The sequence below is a fragment of the Lissotriton vulgaris genome, chromosome 9, assembly GCF_964263255.1.
Source record: "Lissotriton vulgaris chromosome 9, aLisVul1.2, whole genome shotgun sequence".
Taxonomy (NCBI): Eukaryota; Metazoa; Chordata; class Amphibia; order Caudata; family Salamandridae; genus Lissotriton; species Lissotriton vulgaris.
This window is the reverse complement of record NC_141697.1, coordinates 1,061,060,570-1,061,085,772: the sequence shown is the minus strand read 5'-3', so window position 1 is coordinate 1,061,085,772 and position 25,203 is coordinate 1,061,060,570. Positions and strand designations below refer to the sequence as shown.

The 25,203-nt window shown below is 41.8% G+C and overlaps 1 protein-coding gene across 1 annotated transcript in view; it reads right to left on the bottom strand.

Annotated features, from left to right (window-relative positions):
* Positions 1–25,203, bottom strand: part of FRMD4B (FERM domain containing 4B) — a 515,943-nt gene that overhangs the window by 264,541 nt on the left and 226,199 nt on the right. Inside the window, exon 5 of the mRNA XM_086939027.1 lies at positions 7,446–7,530. Within this exon, the coding sequence (XP_086795153.1) occupies positions 7,446–7,530 (85 nt within the window). The remainder of the gene's footprint in view (positions 1–7,445; positions 7,531–25,203) is intronic.

The window sequence follows — 25,203 nt, the reverse complement described above, 5'->3', positions numbered from 1 at the left end:
CTTAGCATAGTGTGCTACCCGACTGGTATTTGGCTGCTTCTGTCATTGCATCCAGACATATAATACAAGTAACATTACACCTACAACAAGTCAAAACTATTGGCTTTGTCAATTGGTGTTAGTTGCACAAGACAAATAAGCAACAACAATGGCTTGATTGTATATAATACTGAAAATGCTTCAGTTCTGAACTAGTGGGACTGTGCAAGAACTTTAATGAGTCTCTTTGAAGTTACATCAAAGGCTGTGATGGGTGGTGCTGCTGCAGAGTTAAGATTTTTTTCACTCTGATGGTGAGGGCAAAAATGGAGAGCCCGATAGGGACCTGTCTCAGCACCTGCTTTTTAGAACTGCTGGGGCTGAGCACCTGCAGGACCCGGCCAGTGGTGTAAAACAGGCGCCCACAGCGCCCGCGGTGCAGGGGGCCGTCAAGCTCTAGGGGGCCCCCTCAGACCAGTACACTGGCTGGAGATCTCCTGATTGAGTCCGGAAGGGGCCCCCCACGTACCTTGCAGGAGGCCCCACTTAAGTTTCGGTACGCCAGTGGACCCAGCCCAATTAAAGCCTTTCACACCTATGGACAATTTACCAGAACAGTTCACACCCCTAAATTGTTTTTATGATAGAGAGTTCCGATGTACTGCCCAGGAACTTGTAATAGCTGTGCGAACATCTTACCAGTTAATACCATGCAGCTCATACATATTAGTGTGTGCTACTTCCTCTCATGGCCCATGTATTCGAGTTTGACGCTTGTGGAGGTAAGGTTTTTGGATGAAAAAGACAATATCAAAACTCATTGGGAAAGACCCATCACCTTACAGGGTCCACTTATAGCTTGTGTTGGGATCGCACGCTTTTAACATACTCTCAAATAACTATTTAATTAAACTAAAAATGAATGTCATTAGCCATTGAACTTCCTCTTGCGCTTAGAGCTGTAAGATCTTGCAACAGAAGTCTAATGCGACTCAAAGAATTTCCAATTCAGTGGAGAAGCCCTGGAAGCACTATGGGGACCATCATCCAGCTTGTAGAGACCACACTATGGTCCTTTTATTGGACTGAACTGTCTAAATTAATCAAATGTAATTGAAATTAATTATAACTATTTTATATCATTATAATTATAACTGTCACATTATGTCTCTAAAACGCTTTAATTGAAGAATGCTGACAGTGTGGTAGTTTTAGTCAACACAATGCACAATGCCCTTTAAGTGCAAGTACAAAACAATTGCCAATACTGCTCAATTATTTACTCTAAATACAACAAAGCTGAGCACCACATTGTAGTTTGACCTGGTTTTGTTCAACTTAGTTGTGTTTTGATTGTATTATCACTTTGAATTCCTTAGACCAATCGTTTACTACTCATTTGAATTTCTTGAAAGTATTAAGCATAGGATGGCCTAATTGTCTATTGGGATCTTAAAGAAAAGGATCCAACGTTACTTTTTAGAACCTTAGATTTAGAAAGGTTCTGGATCTAGGGATTTTTTATCCTCACATATAATAATCTTTTTTCAATCACACACTACCCCCATTGTCTGTCTCACATATGTGTTCACTGTTGTATAAATGATGTTGCATGAGTTTGATGAATGTGTTTGAACCTAAGTGGTTGGTTTGTCCATAGTGTTTCACACACCCTCCCAACACCCCGATGTATATATTCACATTTGTCTTAAATATTTTGAGTCTGTCCTTCCTATATTGCAATTAATATGAATAGGAAGTATTAATTGTTACTTGTGAACCACCGATGTCGGATGTTAAAAAACTATAATTCAAAAGAAATAACCTTGAAAAAACAAATAAATATATTTTTTGAGATACATTTCAAGACTGAAAGAGTGGTCTATCAAGTTTAGAACGTGGTGCTCAGCTTTGTTGTATTTAGAGTAAATAATTGAGCAGTATTGGCGATTGTTTTGTTGTTTACGAATGTGGCGTAGCCTTACTGCGCTTAAGCCAAACCCTTTCTTGTTCTAGACTTTAAGTGCAAGTAACATCACGCAATTTAAGGATGTCTAGAACTAAGAACGGAGCTTGTGCTCACCTTACTTTTTAAATACATTGATTTACTCTTAGACGAGGCACTCATTATGTTGCTATGTAGAAATGAAGCTCGTGTCGTAGCCCTTATTAGCATATGCACGTATGGTCCCAAAATTAGGCTAGTGTTTACAAAGCTCGTTTTACACACTGAACCAACCGCTTTATCTTGCATACATAATTAACCTCAGATTACATTTTGACTATGTTCCATTTTAAGAATGAATCTTGTGCCCTTGAGCCAGGGCTAGCCTCACGAGTTCTGCGCTCTCAAATAATGTACACGGCTTGGATTTTTTCCATACAAGGAATCAATGCCTGTTGATATGCTAATTAAGTCTCTTTTAATTATGAAATTTGCTGTGCCATGTTTTATTATGCTAAAATTGTTATGGTTTTAATTAGCTAAACAATAAAATGTACTTACCTACTTACTTAGTCTTCTTATGGTGGAGCGACTTCCATAAGAATCAGTCCTGAATGCTTACAAGAACACCGGTGCTGGAAAACCTCCGAAGTCCAAACACAAAAACACTCTAACACTGTGGACAACCGGTCAAGGGCTGAGGGAAAGCTTGACCCTCATCAACTAAAACTGTTTTGAGCAATGGCTTCTAAATGTACCCCCTAGTTTATGGGGTTTTTCTTAGTGTTCATAGCTGTTTCACCAAGCCTTCAAACAGTCCTGAATTGTGGTACACTCCCCCCCCTTCGCTTGACCCACTAGATGGAGTTTTCTACTCCAAATGCTATTAAGATGCTTAGAGTTTGATGGTGAAGGAATCCTTTCTGATTTTTAACTCCTTCCGTGCTCCCGTCGGCCAACGGCCGTCGTGAGCACTACCTGGCTAGTGCTGCTCATGTTCGTTGGCCGACGCAGCCCGCCCACTCATTAGAACTCCTGCACCGCAGCGGAATTCGTGCCTCGGTTAAGGTGTTAAAGAAAGCGTTAACAGATTCAAAGAAGAATCCACTGAGGAAATTCCTTCCCTCTTAGGGATACAATTGCCCACTAGATAATTATTTGAATTGAGCACTTTCTCCACTATCAGAGCATTTCCATTGCCATACAGCTATGAACGTCAATTCACCAAAATGCCATAGGTGGCGAAAAGGACATTTAACCTTTATTTTCACTCACACATGCATGCTTACACATACGCACACAATCACACATACACACACTCTCTCTCACTTTAACACACTCTCAAACGCAAGCACGCACACATTTAAAAGCCTTTTTTACTTCCCTGAGCTGACAGGGAGGGTCAAATTCCACATAATTGTAATCCATTCTTTATTGCGCTAATAGTAAATAATAAAATATTATTCAGTATTAGCGTTATAAATTTTTTACAGAAAACAGGGAAAGTGGAGTGCCAACCGACGTCCATAAGGACCCTTGTGTTCCTAGCCTTGATTTTGCCAGCTCTTAGGCTGGGGGTCGCAAAGGCAGTGCCAAGGGTAGCAAGGTTCAATGGCCCCTAAATGACCCCCATGCATCCAGCATTGAATCTGGCCACAGGTCTGACACCACAGCTTCAGGTCACTGGCTGAGCAGCCTCAATGGCCCTAAGTCTTTCAGAGACTTCCAAGATTATTTTTCCAAACTTTTAGACTCCTCCTATTGAATAAGATTAAATGGTTAGTTTCTATTTCCCCTTAAGGGAACAGTGTATGGTATATACTATCTCCCAGTGACGGTTGCTAATTACCGGGGGTGGCAGGGTGGGGGATGGGGGATAGAGAGGGTTATAAATGAAAACAACAATAAAAAAAACATTTACCTTCAGGCCAACAACCTGGCCGGCCTCCGCCTCTCTGCCCGCTTGCTGCCTCGTGCTCCAAGTAGCAGGAACAGTAAGCACCCAGGCTCCTGACTTCCATAGCCAATCACAATGATGCAATGCAGCCCTGTGATTGGTCTGAGTGCCGTGGATCGGTGCCTAGGCAGGGAATGAGAGCCGGGGCATGATCCGCCCGAGGCTGTAATGCAGCCTGGGTACAGAACATACAAAATGCGCATGACGGTTTGGGTCAAAGCGTCATTGCGCACCTTGTAGTGGGCAACACACTCCTCCCCTGCCCTGCTTTGGCAGCCCAGCCCCGCCCGCACCAGGAAAGGAAAACTAAAAAGATAATAACATTCGTTATTATCATTTTAATTTTCTTTAACTACTGCTCACAGAGCAGTGGGCGAAGCTCCTCCGCCTTAACGGAGGAGCTGCCACTGCTGTCTCCTCAACCTCTTTATAGCGTTCATTTTTTTAAATTAACTTGGTTGCACATTAAAGTGCCTTTGTTTGTTTAACTACACTGTTGTTTAGTGGTAGTCCACACACCGTTCTCTGGTGAACACACTTAGGTAAAATGATTTACGCTTGTTGGACCCTCAGTGCGGGAGCTCAGTCACACACCATATCTTATCACATCACCTCTCTTCGAGGAATCAGCCAATCAGAAGCCCTGGAAGTAGTGAGTAAAAAAAAAACAGGGTGAAAATATTGTTTCTTTTCAGGATAGTAATAATTTGTATTTACTATATAGAAAGGATTTTAAGCCTCTTACTGATCTTAATTATGTTTTTGTAAGCCATTGTCCTCGTCCAAATACAGCATATTATTCACATGGTGTGGATAAGTGAACCTGTCCCTTGATTGCCTAGTTAGCGTTATTAAATTGTTAACTAATTGTCAATTCAGATTGCTCTTCAGCATGTGACAGAAACTAAACTATTTTCCACCTAGCACGGTGTGGTCTTGTTGACTGTTGTTTATAAAGTACACAAACTGATCCCTTTGAATTTATCTGCTAGTTTCCTTGTATTGATTCCTTACTCTTATCATCAATGTGTTTGCTTTTGCTGGACGCTGTGTCAGAGGAGGCTCCAACATAGTCTTGTTTTGTTTTTCGAAGACTGATCCCAGAACTGTTATGGCTGGGGACAATTATTCCTCCTCTTTTAGGGTGTAATTTTGAGTTCATCAATAAAATCTTTAAATCCACTACTGACTGTGAATTTCTTTACAGCCATCCACACTCCCAAGTTTGTCTAGACTCTAGACACAGGGTTGCCAATTTATCTGCAGAGACCTATTGGCTTTGCAACTGCTTGTTCTATTTGGAGTACAACATAGGATTAATTTGTCGTGGGTGGTTGTACCATGTGCTGCCACCTGCTGTTCAGTGTGTGATACTACCAACTTGGGTGACACACAGTGTGTCACCCAAGTTGGTAGTATCACACACTGAACAGCAGGTGGCAGCACATGGTACAACCACCCACGACAAATTAATCCTATGTTGTACTCCAAATAGAACAAGCAGTTGCAAAGCCAATAGGTCTCTGCAGATAAATTGGCAACCCTTTGCCACTACTATGATAGTAGGGTCTGTAGCAGGTATCTCTGAGGCACGTTGGTAGAGCTGGTTCCGAATAAGAGTAGCAGGGAATCAGTGGGTCGGCCTAGAATGGGGGTCATGGGGATCTAAACTGAGGAGAATTGATTGATCCACAACATTTCCTTATTAACTGGGTGATGCAGGTCAAGATGCAAGGAGCACTGACTAAGCATTGCAGACAAGCGGTCATACAGCTGAGCGTATAGGGTGTATAGAGACATAAGCAAGGCATTGGTATAATGAAGCGCAATGTCAGAGTTGTGTAATAACACTACTGAAATTGCAAGAGTGGGTTCCAGGTCAAAAGGAGCTGCGTTGCCATAGCTGTAGAATGAGTCGAACATAACATATCAAGCTGGGGTGCATTACAGAGTTGTCTGATTCTCCGTTGGCAATACTGGGTACCACAAGTACAAAATGAGGGTTAGGACGGACTAGGCAGAAAGCACCTCTGTTCAAGATTGAGGTGCACTGCCTGAGGTGCATTATGAGCTAGGACTGTAATTATCAGATGATTACATGGCACTAAGGACAATTGACAATTTGCTTTTACAATATTGGGTTTGTTCTTTTAAAGGTTATTGTTTCCATGTGTATGTTCGTTCAATTGGATTAAACAAGAACTATCATTCTCAGAATGCATTAGGTTATTAATTGAAAATCCAGAACTGGACCATTTAATGTTTGGAGGCATGTGGCCCTCTGTTATCCTTGGCTATGATGACTAACAGATACCGAGAGGAGTGGGGATGTAACACCTTTCCCTTGTGGTACACATTGTAAATTGCATTGTCTGGGGTGCAATGAGAATGCATTTGTTGATTCTGTGCTCGTGCAAGTGTCTGGGTGTCGACGTTGCACCCTCCTCAACAGCAATAGCTTCTGACACCGCTACCAGTGACTCCTAAACCTGCCTGACAGGATGGTGCAGGCTCTCTGCATATTAATCATTGGTGCGCTGCAGGAGAGTGTGCTGTTCTGGAGAAGCTGTGTGCCTCGGAGGATGGTTGTCCGAGCAATGGAGGGCCAGGCGTTAGGCTCTAGCTATGATGGGTAAGACATTACCAATGAATAACACAAAAAACGTATGAGGGCTGGGGGAGATGAAACATGGGCTCATGGGGGTGGAGAACAAACCGATGGGGGGCAGAGGGGTGGGAGTGGTAACAAGATTCCTTGAGCAGAAGTGGGCCGGGGCGCTGTGATTGTCAGTGGCTGGAAACGCGGCTCTGACTTGGAGAAGCATGGCTGGCAAACAGCGCATATGCATACCCCATGGAGAATTGCTTATTGAACACAACTGTTTCCTTTGGTTGTCACAGTTTAAAAGAAACCACTTGTACACGAAATACCCATTCAAGTGAATTGCATTTAATGCGGTGAATACATTTTAGTCGTATTAACAGGAAATGAATTGTTTTCACTAAAACGAGTGCCACAAGAGATCTTAGCTGCTTTTACAAAGTAAAAAGTCTAAAAGGTTCATGTGCCTCGTTTTGCTCTTTTTGTTTTTATTTTTAATGTTCATTTTTGATGAATACTGATACAGTACCATTTTGTTCTGTAACATGCATGCAATGGACAAACAGGGACAAAGGATATGAGAGCGACGATGGAGCGAGGAAATGGTAAGCCTATGGGTGGGTTGAAGCCCACAGATTGTAAACAACATGTCTCTTTTAGACAGCGCATGCGCCATCTAGCTGTGACCTAAAAAGTCGACCGAAGGTCTCTTTCACGGCAAGGAATAAGTGAGCAACAGGGTTTTTTCCTGTTTGCAAAACTTTTGTTTTATTAATGCGATATAGATATGGGGTTTTACGCGGGGAATTATTTTAACAGATGAATTATATATTGTAGATTGATGTCAAACTTGTAGGCATCTGTTCAGAGACAGTGGAAAATGTAGTTGATGATGTCTTTAAATAGCACAAAAAACATGCAGCTTCGCTAGTCTATTAATCACTAAAAACATGTTGCATTACCTTATGCACGCACGACATTGTGTTCAGAAAGAATAATTCCACCGTGGTACTGTCCTTCAAAAACGATATGCTTTCAATGTAAAACCTGAAAAGGAATAAAACAGATGTTTGTTTTTTAGGAACGGTTCTGAATCAATGAGTTTATCTTTTTGGCATGTGTCTGCTGTGTCATAGCTGGCATCATTGTCTGGCTACATTAATGCAAATCCATTTCCTCTTTCCTGTTTATTGATGGGTAATTAGTTCGAAGTCAAGTAATGCCCGAGTCAGGCAAAGAGCAAGTAAAGAAATAATTGACCCATTCAGTCAATTCAGAAATATACTAATAAATGCAGTTAATATACAGTATATACCATGTCAATGTAAAAGTTGAATTCTATAGTAACAGTTTTGCATACACTTAATACATATTTTCAGCCAATTGAACAACTATTTGAAGATACCGCGCTGAACTGAATCAAGATATCCAAGTAGCAATCCTAGCTCTGTAAGTATCTACTTTGCAAATATAATTCACTAGTTTTTTAAAAATATATGTATTGACTTAGCAATATCCTTTTTGCAAATGCACGTTTCTCTGTGGCTGTGGGACTCTCACGAGTGCTGGATTTACAGCATGAGTACAATGCCAGCAAGACGGCTCAATGAGTGACACTCCTGAGAGCTGCAGGTCACAAGTTCACATCCCGCAAGGCCAGATCTGCTTTCCATCTTCCTGAGGTCAGTCATTTCAGGGCACTTGACAACAGTAGCACCTTTTTATTTACAATATTTAGCAATACATTAGGAGTCATTGCGTAAAAGATATGTTACTATTATAATGAAATTAGTCAGTGCAATTCTCTCCTTTGCAATGAAGCAGACATTTTGTATTGTTTCTTTCAGCACTCGAGTGTGAGCATCAAACCTCTTGGCTTTGACAATTCTTGTTAAAATAGTATTTATTAGCGAAAATTGAAATTTTCTTTGTAATTAGGATACTAACGTTACCTTTCCAGAGTCAAACAGAAACTGGGAGGGACAAATAATAAAAAGGAGAAGAGGGACAGACATTACCCTCGTCTAGAACATTATGCAGAGAGAAGCACTGTTAAAGCCAAACAGTCTCACCTTTTAATAATAAGTGGCAAGTTACTAGTTTTGCGAATCCTTGTTCCCTTTGCAGAGATCAATGTTTATTGTGGATGCTTTTAAGCATTAGTAAAAAGAAAAACATTGTTATTGATATTGCGAATGCTGGTCAGCATTTGTTTAAAAAAACACAAACAAGATAATGTATACATGTGTAGGGGTCATCATGCATGCACGCATATGCTACAGGAGGCTCAGCATGATGAAGTATATGTGCGCATGTGTCACCACTCTTGGTTTGATGTAACGTGTTATTATCTCAACAAAGAATATCTTTATCTCCTATTGAATTTTACCCCCTGGATATTTTATGTTTAGAGGGCTCAGATTCTGGCTGTCTCAAGACTGACAGAGCGCGATTGTGCTTTTTAAAAATTTGTAAGGGTGCATTATAATCACAAGTAGTTTGCACCTGCATATATTCCCTTGTCATGCTAACATTTGGTTATTAGAATGTGTAATGTAATAACATGTAAAGTGAAGTGATAGGGATATTTTGTACAACGAGGAGAAATTAACGATTTAATTGTGATTTACTTGATGAAGCTTCAATGTTTTGATTTCACAAGTGACAAATTAGAAATTTATTTTTTGTTATGCAATGCTGTGATTTAAATGTGCACAGTAGTCAAGTCAAGTCAAAGAATTTATATAGCGCTCTACATACCCAGAGGGTCTCAAGGCGCTTGAGGAGGGGAGGGGAATTACTTGTCAAATATCCACGTTTTAAGTTGTTTTCTGAATGCTAGGTGATTCTGAGTAAGGCGAAGGTGAGTGGGAAGGGAGTTCCAGGTTTTAGCTGCCAGGTAGGAGAAGGATCTACCTCCCATGGTGGCTTTGTTGATGCGAGGTACAGTGGCAAGGGCTTGGTTTGATGATCGTAGCTGGCGGGAGGGGGAGTAGAAGGACAGTCGTGTGTTGAGGCATTCTGGTCCGATTTCGTAGAGTGCTTTGTGTGCGTGGGTTAGGAGCCGGAAGGTGATCCTCTTATTGACGGGAAGCCAGTGGAGGTTTTTCAGGTGACCAGAGATATGTTCTTTACGCGGGATGTCTAATATGAGCCTGGCTGAGGCGTTTTGGATTCGCTGGAGTTTTTTCTGGAGTTTAGCGGTAGTACCGGCGTAGAGGGTGTTTCCATAGTCCAGTCGGCTCGTGATCAGGGCGTGGGTGACCGTTTTCCTAGTATCGGTGGGGATCCAACGAAATGTTTTTTTGAGCATGCGAAGAATGTTGAAGCAGGATGAAGAGACGGCGTTGACTTGTTTGTACATCGAAAGTGAGGAATCCAGGATGACGCCCAGGTTCCTTGCATGGTCTGTCGGGATGGGTGCTTTTCCAAGGGCTTCTGGCCACCAAGAATCGTCCCATGCAGAGGGGGAGGTACCTAAGATAAGGACTTCTGTTTTATCAGAGTTCAGTTTCAGACGGCTCTGTTTCATCCATTCGGCAACTTCTTTCATTCCTTCGTGTAGGTTAGTTTTGGCGGTGCGAGGGTCATTGGTGAGTGATAGGATCAGTTGAGTGTCATCCGCGTAGGAGATGATGTTGAGGTTGTGTTGGTGCGCGATGGTCGCGAGGGGGCTCATGTATACGTTGAAAAGGGTGGGGCTGAGTGAAGATCCTTGTGGCACGCCGCAGATGACTTCAGTGGCCTCTGACTTGAATGGTGGAAGGCGGACTCTCTCGGTTCTTCCGGTGAGGAACGAGGTGATCCACTCTAGTGCTTTTCCTTGGATTCCAATGTTTCTGAGGCGCTGTAGAAGGGTGTTATGGCAGACTGTGTCGAAGGCTGCGGAGAGGTGGAGGAGGATGAGGGCGACTGTGTCTCCATTGTCCAGTAGAGTTCGAATGTCGTCTGTTGCTGCGATGAGGGCGGTTTCAGTGCTGTGTTTGGCACGGAAGCCGGACTGTGAGGAGTCGAGGGAGTTGTTGGCTTCGAGGAAGGCGGCGAGCTGGTTGTTGACAGCTTTCTCGATGACTTTGGCCGGGAATGGAAGGAGCAAAATGGGGCGGTAGTTTTTGAGTTCGGTGGGGTCCGCTGTGGGTTTTTTCAGAAGGGCGCTGAGTTCTGCGTGTTTCCAGCTTTCCGGGAAGGTGGCGGAGTTGAGGGAGCAGTTGATGACGTCTCTGAGGTGCGGTGCTATGATGGAGTCTGCTTTGTTGAAGATGTGGTGAGGGCATGGGTCTGTGGGGGATCCTGAGTGGATGGAGTTCATCAGGCGGATAGTGTCCTCAGTGGAGATTGGGTTCCAGTCATTAAGGATGTTCGAGGGTGGTGAAGGTCCAGCAGATGGTTGGGTGGGTTGGTCTCCGGGTTGGTTGTCGAAGCTGTTGTGGATGTCTGCAATTTTGTTGTGGAAGAATGAGGCTAGGGAGTCGCAGAGGGCTTGAGAGGGGGTGATGTCGTTGGAGTTGGCCGAGGGATTGGTGAATTCCTTGACGATGTTGAAAAGTTCCTTGCTGTTGTGGGCGTTGCTATCAAGTCGGTCCTTGAAGGCGGTTTTCTTGGCTTTTCGGATCAGTTGGTGGTGTGTGCGAGTGGCGTTTTTGAAGGCTTCCTTGGTGCTGGTGGTTGGGTCTTTTTTCCAGGCCTTCTCAAGGGAGCGGCAGAGTTTCTTGGATTTTTTAAGATCATCGTTGAACCAGGAGGCTTTCTTGCTGCCAAGTTATGAAGTTTCATATTGATTCTTATCTTAGCCGAATTTGTAGACCTCATGTGTATTTTTCCCTGGGTCTCGAGATGAGTTGTTCGTAATGTTCATGTGTATGCCGAATCCTTTCTTTCTCACGTTTCTGTTGCAGGTGGAGAAATTCTTCTTGTTAGTTAGAATAATGCTTTTGTTTTACGAGCTATGCTAAGGGAGGAGAGAATACATATGAACAAGCGGTGCTATTATTGTGGGACGGTGTTCTTTCTCACTGGAGATGACCTGGGAATCAAGGTCCTCGAGCCAGCGCAGAGAGCATCACAACCACAAGGAAAGTTACCTACGAGGACCTGTCTAGCTGGATGGAACAATTGCGTGATGTGACAATGCGTGTGTCCGATGATTTTGGTGTTGGGGTTAGAGACAGAGCTCAGGGCATTCTTGGCGAGATCTGCAGAGAGGAAGGAGCATCTTAGCTTTATACTACTTGAACCTTTTAACGTCAGTGCACTTCTTAGAAAGTAGTTGCGTGCTGGCACCTATTTCCTGGACTTGCCTGAGAAATGATAAGTAGGGATCTCACGTTATTGGTAGTGTAGGGACAGACTAATACTTTTTACTTATGAACCTCCAATGAAGAAGACGCTTGACGTTGGCACAGTTATATTCTGCCTCCTGATTCTAGAACTGGTCATTCTCTGATTGTTGAATAGTCTCAACTTTACCAGTAGGTCTGGCTTTGTATTAGTTCCAATGTATTTCTACACCCTCATCTTGAGGTGTTTGTATGTCCAATTGTTATTGGCTTTGTAATAAACTAATTAAACTTAGAACGGGGAGACTGTGATTCTTTGGAGTCATGGTTCATTGGAATTGGGATTTTTTGATTGGCAAATGCTATTTCTCCCCTCTACACTTTTTAGCAAGAACCAACAAGCCATGAATCAGGGGTCCAGAGTAAATCTAGAATGTGGAACCCAGCCCCATCAAGGTGAATGCCTTGTAAATGATAAAGCACAATATGGTCAAGAAAGGTAAGTGCAGGGCTATCAAGTACTTTTTAAATATGGAAACCTATATGCAACTGTTAAGTCACAACACTATACTTCAATACGGATCTGTTAGTCATACACTGACAAACCATTTACCTAAGTATACAAACTTTAGCAAGGTCTATTAGCACTGCTAACACCCACTGACATGTTCAAGAAGGGCCTTCAACCTGCCAAAAGTCATGAAAGATCTTCAGCCAGACACAGAGCACTCTGTTGATTTACTTACCACATGCAAAGTTGCAATGCACCAAACAAGCACCATGCAACCTTTAGTAAATCTATGCCCTTTACTGTATGTTCAAAGTAAAAAACTAATACTCCCTTAAACTAGGATCCTTCCTATAACTTTAAAAGGATAATGTGTGTTCTAAAGCCGTGCCTATGCTGTCCAACAGATAATAAAAACACAACACAGTGATATGGTGGGAGCATATTTGCATATTAAAAAATTGTGCCTCCGTTTGGTTAGATTTAGTTGGCATGACTAGGCTGCATAAGGCTGCAGCCTTTAAAATTCTGCTTGTTCAATTGTGTACACAAGCCCTGCAGAATCAGGTTTTCTTTTTCTTTCCAGAACATCAATTTACTTTAGCTGCAAACCATGGTCTCTACTTGCTTGTAACAAAATAATGTTTAACTGACTTCCCTGGGAAAAGATGTTCTGATGTTGCAACATTATAAGGCCACTCAGCTAAGCCTTCGTAAACATGTAAATGGTATTTATGTGCAAAAGCAGTTCATTGTTTTGCTTTGGTGTTTGCATTCCCAGCAGATTATGTGCATTGTTAGCATATGCAAGTATGTGTTTAAAAGTGTTGTGAAAGTAAGATATTAGTACAGCACATTTACATAATACTTTGCTATGAAGACTGTGTGTTTTTTTGTCCAAAACATAATAAAAGAAGTGCATTTTGGAAACTGCCAGGTTTCTGTGATATTCTAAGTGAGTGGAGTTGTTAACCGATCTGCTTGTGGTTATTTAGAGATTCTATTAGATTCTATTTGATGGAGCCAGACATTCTGCTCATTGCTTGGAGAAGGGTAGGTGCTTGTGGTGCTTTCTGCATTTAGGCCTATTCCCTTTTTAATATTTCTAATATGACTTACTGCCACACCACAAATGTGTGTTTAATTCCTTAAAGGCACATTGCATGATTGCATTTATAATGATTCTGGTTTATGTTCATTCCCTTGACTGGTTAACTAACGTCAGCTTTCTGTAATAATTATTGTGATGTTGGAATTAACAGAATTTAGGTTAGTGTCTCAACCTTTTCCCTAATTTCAATGGCAAAATATATATATGGCACCAGAATTTCTCCATTTCCTGTGGCCCGATTCAACGTAAAATTAAATATGTTTGAGTTGCCAACAATATGAATATATAGGAATCTATTCACAAAAATAAATGTGGTTGTAAGTTAAGGTTTACAATACTTACCTTTTTGCACCTGCCAGGAATTCACAAAGTACTTCTGGGAGGAGTAAACCCATTTAAATGTGTGGAGATCCCCTGCAATAAGTACTGAGTTACAGGTACCTGTAAATCACTCTCATAGGGTGAGAGAGTGAGTGTTTTAAAGCGTGGTTAGCCTTCGAAGTATGTAAACGCCCACAAACATGAAAGCTTTCGTCAGCATTTACAAATGCCTCTCCTTCTGCTTGCTACCATCAAAAGTGTTGGATTTTTACTTCAGCCAAGAGCTGGGGTAAATGGAATGGATCAATCCACCCACCCCCCGTTTTGGCGGGGATTTTAGGGAAGAGATCTGTCCATAGGGAAAAATAATTTCCTGTAGAGGGCAAAATAAGCAAAAAAAAATATGTGTTTGCATAAGGAATCGTATACTACCAGTGCAGGCCTCTCCTCTATGGAGAACTCAGCACAGCAGGAAAAGTATGCCCATGGGAATGCTGCATGATTTTCGCAGGAGACAAACGGAAACCTGCCCCGGTGCAACTTTCTATGAGAACTCCTGGGAATGATTAGTAAATCTCAAATCGCACCTAGTGGCAAATCTGAGGGTTCAGATTTACTACTTTCTTTCTGAATACGGTTTATAATGTTATTCAATATATGTTTTAAAGTGGATTAAGCTTTCCTTACATTTCCTCAGACTGTGATCTGTGTCTTATTAGGCTCAGTAACCTTTACAGGTTTACTAAATAGGTACCAAAGCTTTTGTTGACATCAAAGACATGTTAACTATGTAGGAGTGTGATTGTTACAATTAATGAGTACTAATGAGCCAATATGACATACATCATTCTGTGCAGTGGAGCACATTTTTGGAGAGTGGCAACATGTAGATGTGTTGTAAAGGGAGACTATTTCTGTCAAGTTTGGTCAGACTCCCCCTGAAAGTGGCAGGTGTTCACTAAGCAGACGCTGGGGCAGAAACCCCGCCCCCCTGACGCTGGCAGCTGTCCCACCCCACCAACAGCAGCCTAAAATCTTGGAAGAGCAACTGCAGGGTCTGGCACGGTTAGAAGGAAAGGGAGATTTGAGAGGCGTGAAGCCATTTGAGCTGAATGACAACATCTGCGACAAGACAATGGCGAAGATTATCGCAATTCAGTCTTCAAGACTAGCCTTCGGCGCTCAAGCATTTTAATTATTGGGTGCAAAAATATGAATGACGGCCCCTCTCTTTCTCTCTGATTACAATTTTGACTTCATACAGAAGGATGCATGGATATAAATAACAATTCTAATTAAGGAGCGCACGTGCCTGGTGCTTGATGCATGTGGCATTTTAGTTAAGAAATAAAAAAAAACTGTCTCTGCACCAGGCCATGTATGCTTATAATGTATGTCTCTTTAATAAAAAAGATTATGAAATTAAAAAAGAAATACAAATAAAGAAATAAAAGTGTTCCAACAGTAATTGTGCTCGAGGTTTACTACCCATTTTGCCAGTGCTTAATTTGTAGAAGAACAAGTGCTGGTCCCCAAAGCTCTGTTCAGAAGCTGCAGCAGAACCAGTGCACCGAATACAAGGCTAGTCTGGAATCTATCGCAGGCCTTTTTCCACAACCAGACACTCCCTGTCCCTTTATGTCACTCTTGCAGGTTCCTGCTTTCTCTCTTTGTGACAATGTCAATACTGGAACTGGGAAAATTTTAATCCAGGAACCCATACATTTGGGATCAAGGCTTGTCAGAGGAAATGGGGTTAGAGTCACGAGGGGAGGAGTTTGAAAAACAGAGCATGACAGTCGTTTTATACACGTATTTCAAAGAAATCTGCTGCAAAGAAACTGGCAACAAGAACATATGGGACGGTAAATCTGTTCTAGATAACATATTTGGCCACAAAGAGGCTGCCTTTTACACTATCACAGTTTTGACACATAAAGTAGCAGAGGGTGAATGTGCAACACAACCTGTAACATGCAGATACCGACTGGTATTTTATTTAGAGAGGTAAGTGGGCTACTGCTTTTGACACTGACTGTTTAGTTACTTCCAGTTCATAAGTTGCAATCCTTCTAATATAGCACAGAGATCTATTTATCAGCACCAGGGAGCTGCATGCAAACGGTCATAGGTTTATAGCCGCCTTGTTTTTTCTCAATTTGTTTGTATTCTAAGATTTGAAGGAAGCGTTCTTTCGGGAAGGAATAGGGTCTTGCTACTACAGACAACCATAATTACTGCGCTACGTTTTATATCCTTACTTTGTGTTTTTACCAACCATTCACTCTTAACATATAGGGGGTCATTACGATGGAGGATTTTCCGCATCCTCCGGGCCGGCGGAAGCCACCGCCGGCCCGGAGGATGCGGAAAATCCTCTGCGGACCCACCAGGACCCACCGCCACATTAGGATGGCTGGTGGGTCATGGTTTAGGTCCGCAGCTTTTCCGCCGCGGCTGGCTTACAACCGCGGCGGAAAAGCACTAAAATGGTGACGGTGTCTCTCAGACACCGTCAGCCAGATTAGGATGTGCTTTTGAACATGCTTTTCCGCGGCGGCTTTTCCGCCGTGGAAAAGCATGTGTAACTGCACTGCGGGGGCCCGTTGCGGGCCCCCTAGGTGTAGTGGGGGGTGGGGGGTGCACATGGGGGGTACCTAAAGTACCCCCCTGCATTTGCGTGCACAATGCAGCAGGCACCGCGCGGTGCCTGCCGCTTTGTGCACGCAAATGCTGTGCATGCTTTTATAACATTGCTGCGGGTGCAGCTTGAAGCTCCACCCGCCGCAATGTTAAAATAGAGGATGTGACCGCCACCCAGGCGGTCACATCCTAATCTGCACAGAGGGAACGCCGCAGCCCATGCGGACGTTCCCTCATGCTCTGGGGTCGCGGACGGACTCAAGTCCGTCCGCGATCGTAATGACCCCCATAATGTCTACAAGTAAGGGTGATATGTGATTCCTACGTCTAATAGCCCTCTTTCTCTTATGTAACTTTGATTTACACACCTGTGTTATTTATTGTGCCCGTGTGTGTTATGTAAAGTGCTCCGACACCCTACACTGGGATGAGTGCGCTATAAAATAATTAAATAAATAAAATTGTAGGTGCCATTTAAATCAATATTTGTTTAATTACTCATGCAGACAGATAAATCATGTATTCCTACAGTGCAAGCACATCTCTTACTTAAGAGGAGCTGAACAAAGTTAAAACCTGTCTCAAATAGTTTGTCTGAAGTGCTTGTAAAGTGGTAAAAACACATTGGGCCTTTGTTTCCTCCCATTGCTTTGTTGTTTGGCTCAAGATAGTTCCCATCCATAATTATACTCAAAGAAAAGGAGGGCTGAAGGCCTTTTAAATCAGGCCTTGGTTCTGGGCCCAGCTGGAAGTGTAAATAATAAAGCCCCCTCGCCGGCTGCAAGCTGCAGCCATTGCAGACAATGTGCGGGCGCTGCTGAATTTTATCCAAGAGTCGGAAAAAAAGGGAAACAGCCATTACAACGCAACTAAAACAACGCACTACCATTACAACAACACTTTTACAACGCAGGATCCATTACAACGCATGCCATTACAACGTGTGCCATTACAACGCAGCTGCTATTACAACGCATGCCATTACAACGTAAGTATGGGTAAGTATTTAATTAAATTTAAACCCGTACACCATCCAACACTTACCCTACTATTACACCCCCTGGAGTTAGAATAGTAATTTTAACACCTACACTATCCAACACTTACCCTACTATTACACCCCCCAGGAGTTAGAATAGTAATTTTAACCACTACACTATCCAACACTTACACTACTATTACATTCCCATTAATAAAAAAAAAAACTTACCCATACTTACATTGTAATGGCATGCGTTGTAATAGCAGCTGCGTTGTATTGGAATGCTTTGTAATGGCATGCGTTTTAATGGATCCTGCGTTGTTAAAGTTTCGTTGTAATGGTATGCGTTGTGAATGTATGCTTTGTAACGTCATACATCCGTAAATTACACCAGGACGAATTCAGCATCTACCTTTGGGTGATAAAAACTAGTGGGATGATATCGAGTGCTTATGATCGCCACAAAAGAAATAAAATGTGATCTCTCTTTTGTCACACATTGATGACCTATTGAATATGTCCCAAAGAAAACCCCTGTGGTTCACAAGACAAATACACACATGCATGTTACTGAGCAAGTAAATATCTGCAGTTCAGGATCAGGCTACATATTTACTGGAATGGAATTAAATAAAAAACATCATCATTGGAAACAATATTTAAACCTGCCCCGCTCTGCAGGAGGCCATGTCTAGAATTGGGGCTGTGTAGGCATTGCTTGTCATGGCATCCCATCCTACTGTGAAAGTAGCCTCCTGGCCCTGCAGCCCACCAGGAAAATGCCAGAATGCAGAATAGTCAGTCTAGCCCTATACATTTAGGATTTTTTGAAAGTGAACTTCAAAAAGAGCTGCCTTGTGTAAAAATAACAGAACATTGAACAAGTACATGGATAGACGCACATACGTCCGAGATCACTCAAAAAGTGTGAGCCAAAATAAAACAAGCATTAGCAAAGCCAGTTTGACACAATGATTACAACATTGGTGTATGTTATGAAGCAGCTATGTCATAGCAGCTAGGTCATAGTCAAGTTCAGTTGACAACCCTGATGCAAAGCCTATTGGGAATGCAACATATTCCTGAGATTATAAAGAATGTTAGCCATTTCAGGCACCCAAAGACCCAAGTTCATGGAAATGAAAGGTGTACAGCTCATACTTGCCACATGAGTACCCTATTTGTCATAGTAATGATCAAATCTTTGGGCTTGAGATACCCACTCAGCATTCCCTTCTTGATAAGGAGTCAAAGTACATTGGATGTCATGTTGACTTGAATGGGCGAGGACCGCCTCCCATATTAGATAATAAGAAATATATCAGTATACACTCTACATTTATAAACATCATTGTTATATTTAGTTTCACAGATTTTTATCTGAGTAAAATACACAGTACTGTTTCTATACGTCTTTTCTTGCAATTACCTTCTTATGTTAAGTATGTTTACAAAGCGCACCCATCATGTGTTTCCCCCTGTTTGGCGCTTCATTCTGGCTGAAAGCCAGGCTGGCAAACATCACAGGGCCATGTTGGAATAATGTCTTGTACACATATTTGATAGAAATTATTGCTAGGTGGCAATAACACATGCAGTGGGTACTGAAACCTGTGAGAAATATTCCATAACTGGAAGTACTCACTTGTAGTTTGTTATTGTGAATGGAAGAAGTAGTAATGAACTTGCTATTTCTATGTAAGAGGCCATTAAACAGACTTCCCGGATGTAAGGAAGTTATGGTAATGTTTACTCTATATCAGTGACCCATATATTATTATACTTCGTTTTAAGTATGCTTTCAGTTAAGTGCAATCAAGTAAAGATCATTTCTCAATTTATATTTTTATGTTTGATGTTTATACATCAGGGGCCACTGCCACAGGGTGCAAAGGGCGTGTGAGCCCGTTTTCCACACAGCTGGGGCACTGTAGGCCGTGGACGCTTGTGCAGCCCCTTCTGTAATACTGATCGTGCATTGCACATATAGCATTAGCGCTACCTTGCACATCTGCGGGTGTGGCCCATGCAAATGAGTGAAAAATGTTGCCTCTGCCCCTGTGCCATATTGGTGATGCGGGAGGCACAAATTGGGTGCACAAAGAGGTGGCCTCCTCTGTCAGTGCTCCACAGGGGGAGAGGGTCCTTTAGGACCCCAGACATCACCTTGCAGGTGGATGCAATCCCTTTCTGCATTCGCCTACAGGGGGATCTCTGTCCCCCCTCTGAAGTGCATGCGTGTGGCGCCTTCACACTGAAAGACACTGGCTGCTTTAACCAGTCACTCTGTCCTGCAGTAATGCACTGCTCCCATGGCAGACACAGGTTTGCACTGGTGCAGTATGGAGCAGACAAGGACAGTGCGCCTGTTACATAATTTGGGCGCTGTCCTTTAACAAGAGGTAGTGTTTGATTGTATATCAGTGACATAGTGTAGTTTATGCATCTCTCTTTTTGCAATAGGTTGTGTTTACTTGTAAATTAGTGACATATCGTGGGGTTTACAATTGTCAAGTTCTTCTTATACATCTTATGCTCATGGCATGATGTATGGTTTTTCAGTACTCAGATAGATACATGACATATTTCAACAGTTCATTTCGAACGCGATCTCCATCCATATTTTTACAGGTAATTATAGTATTACCTCATAATGATGGGCAGGTAAATTCTTAAAATGCTGCATTAACAGCATAATGAATAGTGTTACATTAGTCATTTTAATTCTTTACATGTAACATATGCAAGGACTTCTGTTTTCTTATCATATAGGACCCTTTTCTTATACAATGTGAAATTTAGACAATGTTATGTTTTTTACGAATTAGTTTCCCAAATGTAATGTTATTCTGGCTTATTATATAGTCAGACTCTTTGATTTTAATTTCTTTCTCTTTATTGAGTCCATTACTTACAAGTGTCCAAGTGTACTATGCTTGCGCTTTTACGTTTCCAGAGGATAAGTTCTCGGTTTCACTTTTGTTGATTTTCTTTAAGTGGTCCAGACCAAAGAATCAGGATGTCTTGCCGTATTCATGTTGTGTGCTAAAATACTCGATTAGGTGATTCCTTGGGTCTTATTTGTAAATTTTGATAATGGTCTTGAATCCCAATCTTAAGTGAGTGACTATATCACAGTACCTCGTTTCTGTATGTAAAAATCCTTAAATTAAAAGAAAATGAATTGTTTGCAGAGAAAATTCAAGCATTTTTTATTACCAGTTGATTAGCTGACCTGAAATGTGCTGATATGAGGGTCAACATTGTCTTGATAGCTTCTAAACATGAATAAATGGGAAGACATTCTCAATTTGCGTTTCCCAATTAGAGAATCGCAAATTGAGAATACAATTTCAAGGTTGCAAGGGTGTCAATAGGACACCCTGTTGCACCCCTGAAATTAACATGTGTGCACATGTGGCGCACATACATGCCCTAAGGGCATGTATGTGCACTACATGGCACTTTGAAAAATGCAAAAAAGTGCATTTTTCTGAGAAATCGCAAATTTTCACCAACCTGAAGTTGGTGGTAGTTTGCGATTCCGTAAGCCAAAATCGCACAACTTGGGTGCTTCCTACATCGCATTTAAGGAATCGCAGTTTGCAATTCCTTAAATGCATTTGCAAAATAAGGAATCACAAATTTAGCGATTCCTTATTTTGCGTGTGGGTTTTTGTGTGCTACATAGCACACTGCCCAAATAGTGATTGCAAACGCTGAAATTCTGCGAATTTCAGCATTTGTAATCGCAATTAGGATTCCTACATTTGTCCCATTATCATTTTGCCATATGATACGATGCTCTTTGGATGCTGGAAATTTCTTTGGTGTCTAATACGTACAGCAAGTCCTGCATGAAAGGATGAAGTCGAGAATCAATATGTTCCCATAGGCTTGACCATACAGATTGATTCCTGAAATTATAGGCCACTCACAAGGGGGAAAGCCTCCTTTGTTTATTTTAACATGGAGAATATAACAATTCTTGAGTGGTCAATATGTTGATCAGGTTTGTTGTCTGTCATAGATAAACTTTTAGAAAACCAGGTTTTAACTGATTGTGCCAAATCCCTCTGAATTCTAGTGGATGAACTTTAAGTAATCGTTTGGTAAAACCAATTATAACAAAGATGTTTATGAGTCTGTTGCACGCAGATTACTTGCAACACGAGCACTGACAAAACAATTGAAAACTACCTGCTTCAGTGCCAAAATGGGTTGCTTTGTGTTCTGAATGCATGTTTGAGATCAAGAATTAAATGTGACAAATGGTGTGATAATTCAGTATACTTTTCAGAAGTAAAATAATCCCTCATGCATCCCAAAGAAGGCAGAAGAAACCTAAACAACCAATAGAAAGAGGAACTATATAATTCCAGAGGACTGATCCAAGTTGTGATTGACAGCATGCCCAGGCAAAGGCTGAATAGTTCTGAGCCAAAGAATCTAATAACTGAAGAAGGCTAACTCAAAGGCCATTACATAATGTATAGAGGATGTATACAAATGTAATATTTTAACCATGAATGGCTCAAGGGTCATTACACATAAATACTAAAAATAGAGTAGGAACATACAATACAGTGCTGGGTTACATGAGTGATCATGTGTTTGTTTCAGAAGGCAATATGACATCTTCCCAGCTTTGGTGCTTCACTTGCATTTGATGGGATTGTAGCAATAAAGTAGTTTTATGTGATTTGGTCAAGACAACATTCTGTTGATTTCAGGAGGCAGTTACTCAGTCTCATCCTTTGACAAATATATTGCCCCAGAGAAGTTCAGTTGATCCACTGCCATATGATTTGTATTGTAGGTCCTGACTGTGGGAATGGTCTCTTAAAACAACGCATACAGGTCAAATCTTTGGTGAAGTCTGGTTTTAATATTACCATTTAATTGACCAGATCGCCAACCCCAGCTCCCGTTGCTTGATTTTATTATGTGAGAGGCCTGATCACATGCAGGCGGGACATGTTCACAAGGAGTGTTACCCAATGGGATAGAAGCAGGGATGGGGAAGCAGGTAAGACAAATAAAGGAGCCAGACGGGGTTGGTAAATGGAGGAGATAAACAGAGGTCTCAAGGATTGGAAAGCATGATGGGTGAGGTGATGGTGGTGGGGTAGATAAGAGTAGTGTGAGGACAAGAAAGCATTACAGAGGGTAGGGTGGTACAGAATAGCATCAAGGCAGCAGAATGATGAAAAGAGACCGGGTGCTAAGAGAAAAGGGTGGAACTTGGAGACAGGTAACCGAGCAATGCAGTGGATGACAAGAATTCCGGGTAGTTGTTTGGCAGAGAAGAGAGGTCTTTTGGGGTTACATTAGTCACTTCCTGTGAATTAACAGAACTTCAGGTAAGAAAACCCTTGTGCTGCAGAAAGGTTAATGGATGGGACCAGCGACAAAACTCCGCTGTGGCAAAATCTGCAGACATTAAACATGGACAGTTACACAGTCAATTTATGCAGGTTTTGCCAGATTCAAGGGAACTCATAATGGGACACTCAGAAGGAGGTTTCTAAACCTCTCTGCCGCAAAGCAAATATGTTCTAATAGCATTTTGTACATTTTAGAGGGCTGTAACATTAAGGTACCTTTCCCTATCATCATTATGTGCCCAGTACTTGTGTCCTGGAACCATGACTTGTGCACCAGGTAGCAATGACAAGATAGTGCCCTTCAAAAAGTTCAATCATTCCATGTCAAGGAACTATGAGGAATGGAGGTATACATAAAAGTATATGTTGGCTGTTGGATTTAGATCGCCGAGAAAGTTTTTGCTAAAACTGCCATGAAATTCAAGATTAGAAAAACTTGTGGTGTCATTAATGATGATATTTTATCATGGACAGAAAAGGGGCTTTGGTGGGCCTAATTAGCTTGAGATAAAAGCAACTTGCTGGAATTTACTACCCCTTGTTCCATGGTTCCTGAGGATATGTTGTTTGTGCGGGGGCAGATCAAGATTTAAATTTGACTGGGACAGAAGCCCACTTTAATCTAATTTTCCAAGTGGGAATATGAGGGGGATTGCGGCAAACCTAGTTTATGCTGGTAGGAAAGTGAGAGTGGTACATTTTAAATACATTCTGTAAGAAGTGAATTGGGGCAGTGGTTTGTGCAATATTCCACTGCTTTGCTTTATTCTAATTTCCCATATTTATAATTGATTTCTGCCTGGAAATTGCAGCTGTATCACAATCCAGTTATTTGCATTACAGGAACTGTTAGACATGTTGCTTTCTCTGCAGAGTCACCCTGGATTTTTTTGCCTTTTGCTGAAACTTATTTTTGCTAGCTAAAGAACTCTGTTCACTTTACTCCTACAAACAAGTTCTAAATTGATTGTGCTCCACCTTTCAACATGATAACATTGGTATTGATTGGCATAATTATCTTACCTATGAGCCCTGTTATGGTACCAAAATGTACCTAGTGCCTGTAAGTTAAATGTCACAAGTTGACTACAGTACCCATTGTGCCATCCACTACAGCAACAGTGTAAACATAACTGCAGGTCTCCCACCATAGCCTGGCTTTGCAAGTTATAATTATGAATTAGACCTGTCAAAATAATCTCTTTTGAAAGACCTAAACCTTCCTTTTGAATATTCATAATTCGCCCCTGAGTAGGCTTTATTGCCCTCAGGCAGGGTGCATGGTATTTACAAGTAGGACATGCAGAAGTTTAATATTAAACATGTCTTTGCAGTGACTAGCATCTCAAAGTTATTTTTACTGTAGCAGGGTCAGCTGTTCCACTGGAAAGCACTGGGATGCAAAATTAAATATGAATACTGTATCTTGGAAATGGGACTAAGTAGAAAAATAATTATACTTCTATTTTTAATAATAGGTAAAAATCCAATTGAATCATGAAATCAGATTTTTTTCTAGATATTATTTACCGTGCTTGATGTCCCTGGAAGCTACATCTCCATTGTCCTCTCCAGCTACTGCAACTTCTCCAGGGAGCAAACAATAGGCAGATCAGAATGGGCAGAAATTACCTATCTGAACCTGACAGAATATGGCTGGTAGGGTCCTTTTTGACATTAAAGTGTCAGGTCCTGCTTGAATGTCACATCCTGTTTGACAGGTCTGCTGGGGTTTTCATATGACACTTGGGTCACACTTCAAATAGGCCTCCCTTAACACAGGCAAATGTTAGCTGACACTACTAAACCTTTGTTTCTGAGGTTGTTGTGGGGGTACAGGGACTGCCTAAAATTGGATTTTGCTGTTGGATGTTGGGGGCCAATAGGATTAAATAAGGGCTCAAATTAGTGTGTCTGGAAAGTTCTTGAAAACTTCAGGCGGAGGTCACCACTGTGTAGTTATAATTAGGCCAGATTTCCCACAGGAAGAGCGTTTTTTGTTTTGATAATAACTTTAGTACTGTTTGACAAATCTCCACGAAACTTTTTTTTTAAAAAGTTAATACACTTCAGCTCCTTCATGGAAAGTTTTTCACTGATCTGTCAAGCGGGGGCAAAAAAGGGGGGTGCTCAAATTGTTGATTTCCCATGTAAATTCTCATAGGAAACTTTGCTGTCCGAAACAGTAAAAGAAAGGCCATGCACAGCAGAGGGCTGGATGGCCACAGGGGTGTTGAGTGCAGGGTCAGGCCAGAGGCCAAGCTCTTCGGCTAACCCTCCATTGCACACAGCCAAAGGTCATATACATCAGGGGATTGGCTGGCTGTGGCGGAGTTTGGCGAAGGCCTAGCCAGAGACAAGGTCCTGTGGCAAACCACTGCGTATGGCTGAAAATCTTGTGCAGCAGGGGTGGGAGCCTGCTTGCACAACCAAAGGTTTTGTACAGTGGGTAGATGGCTGAATGTGATGTGGTGGACGCAGTGCCTGGCTAG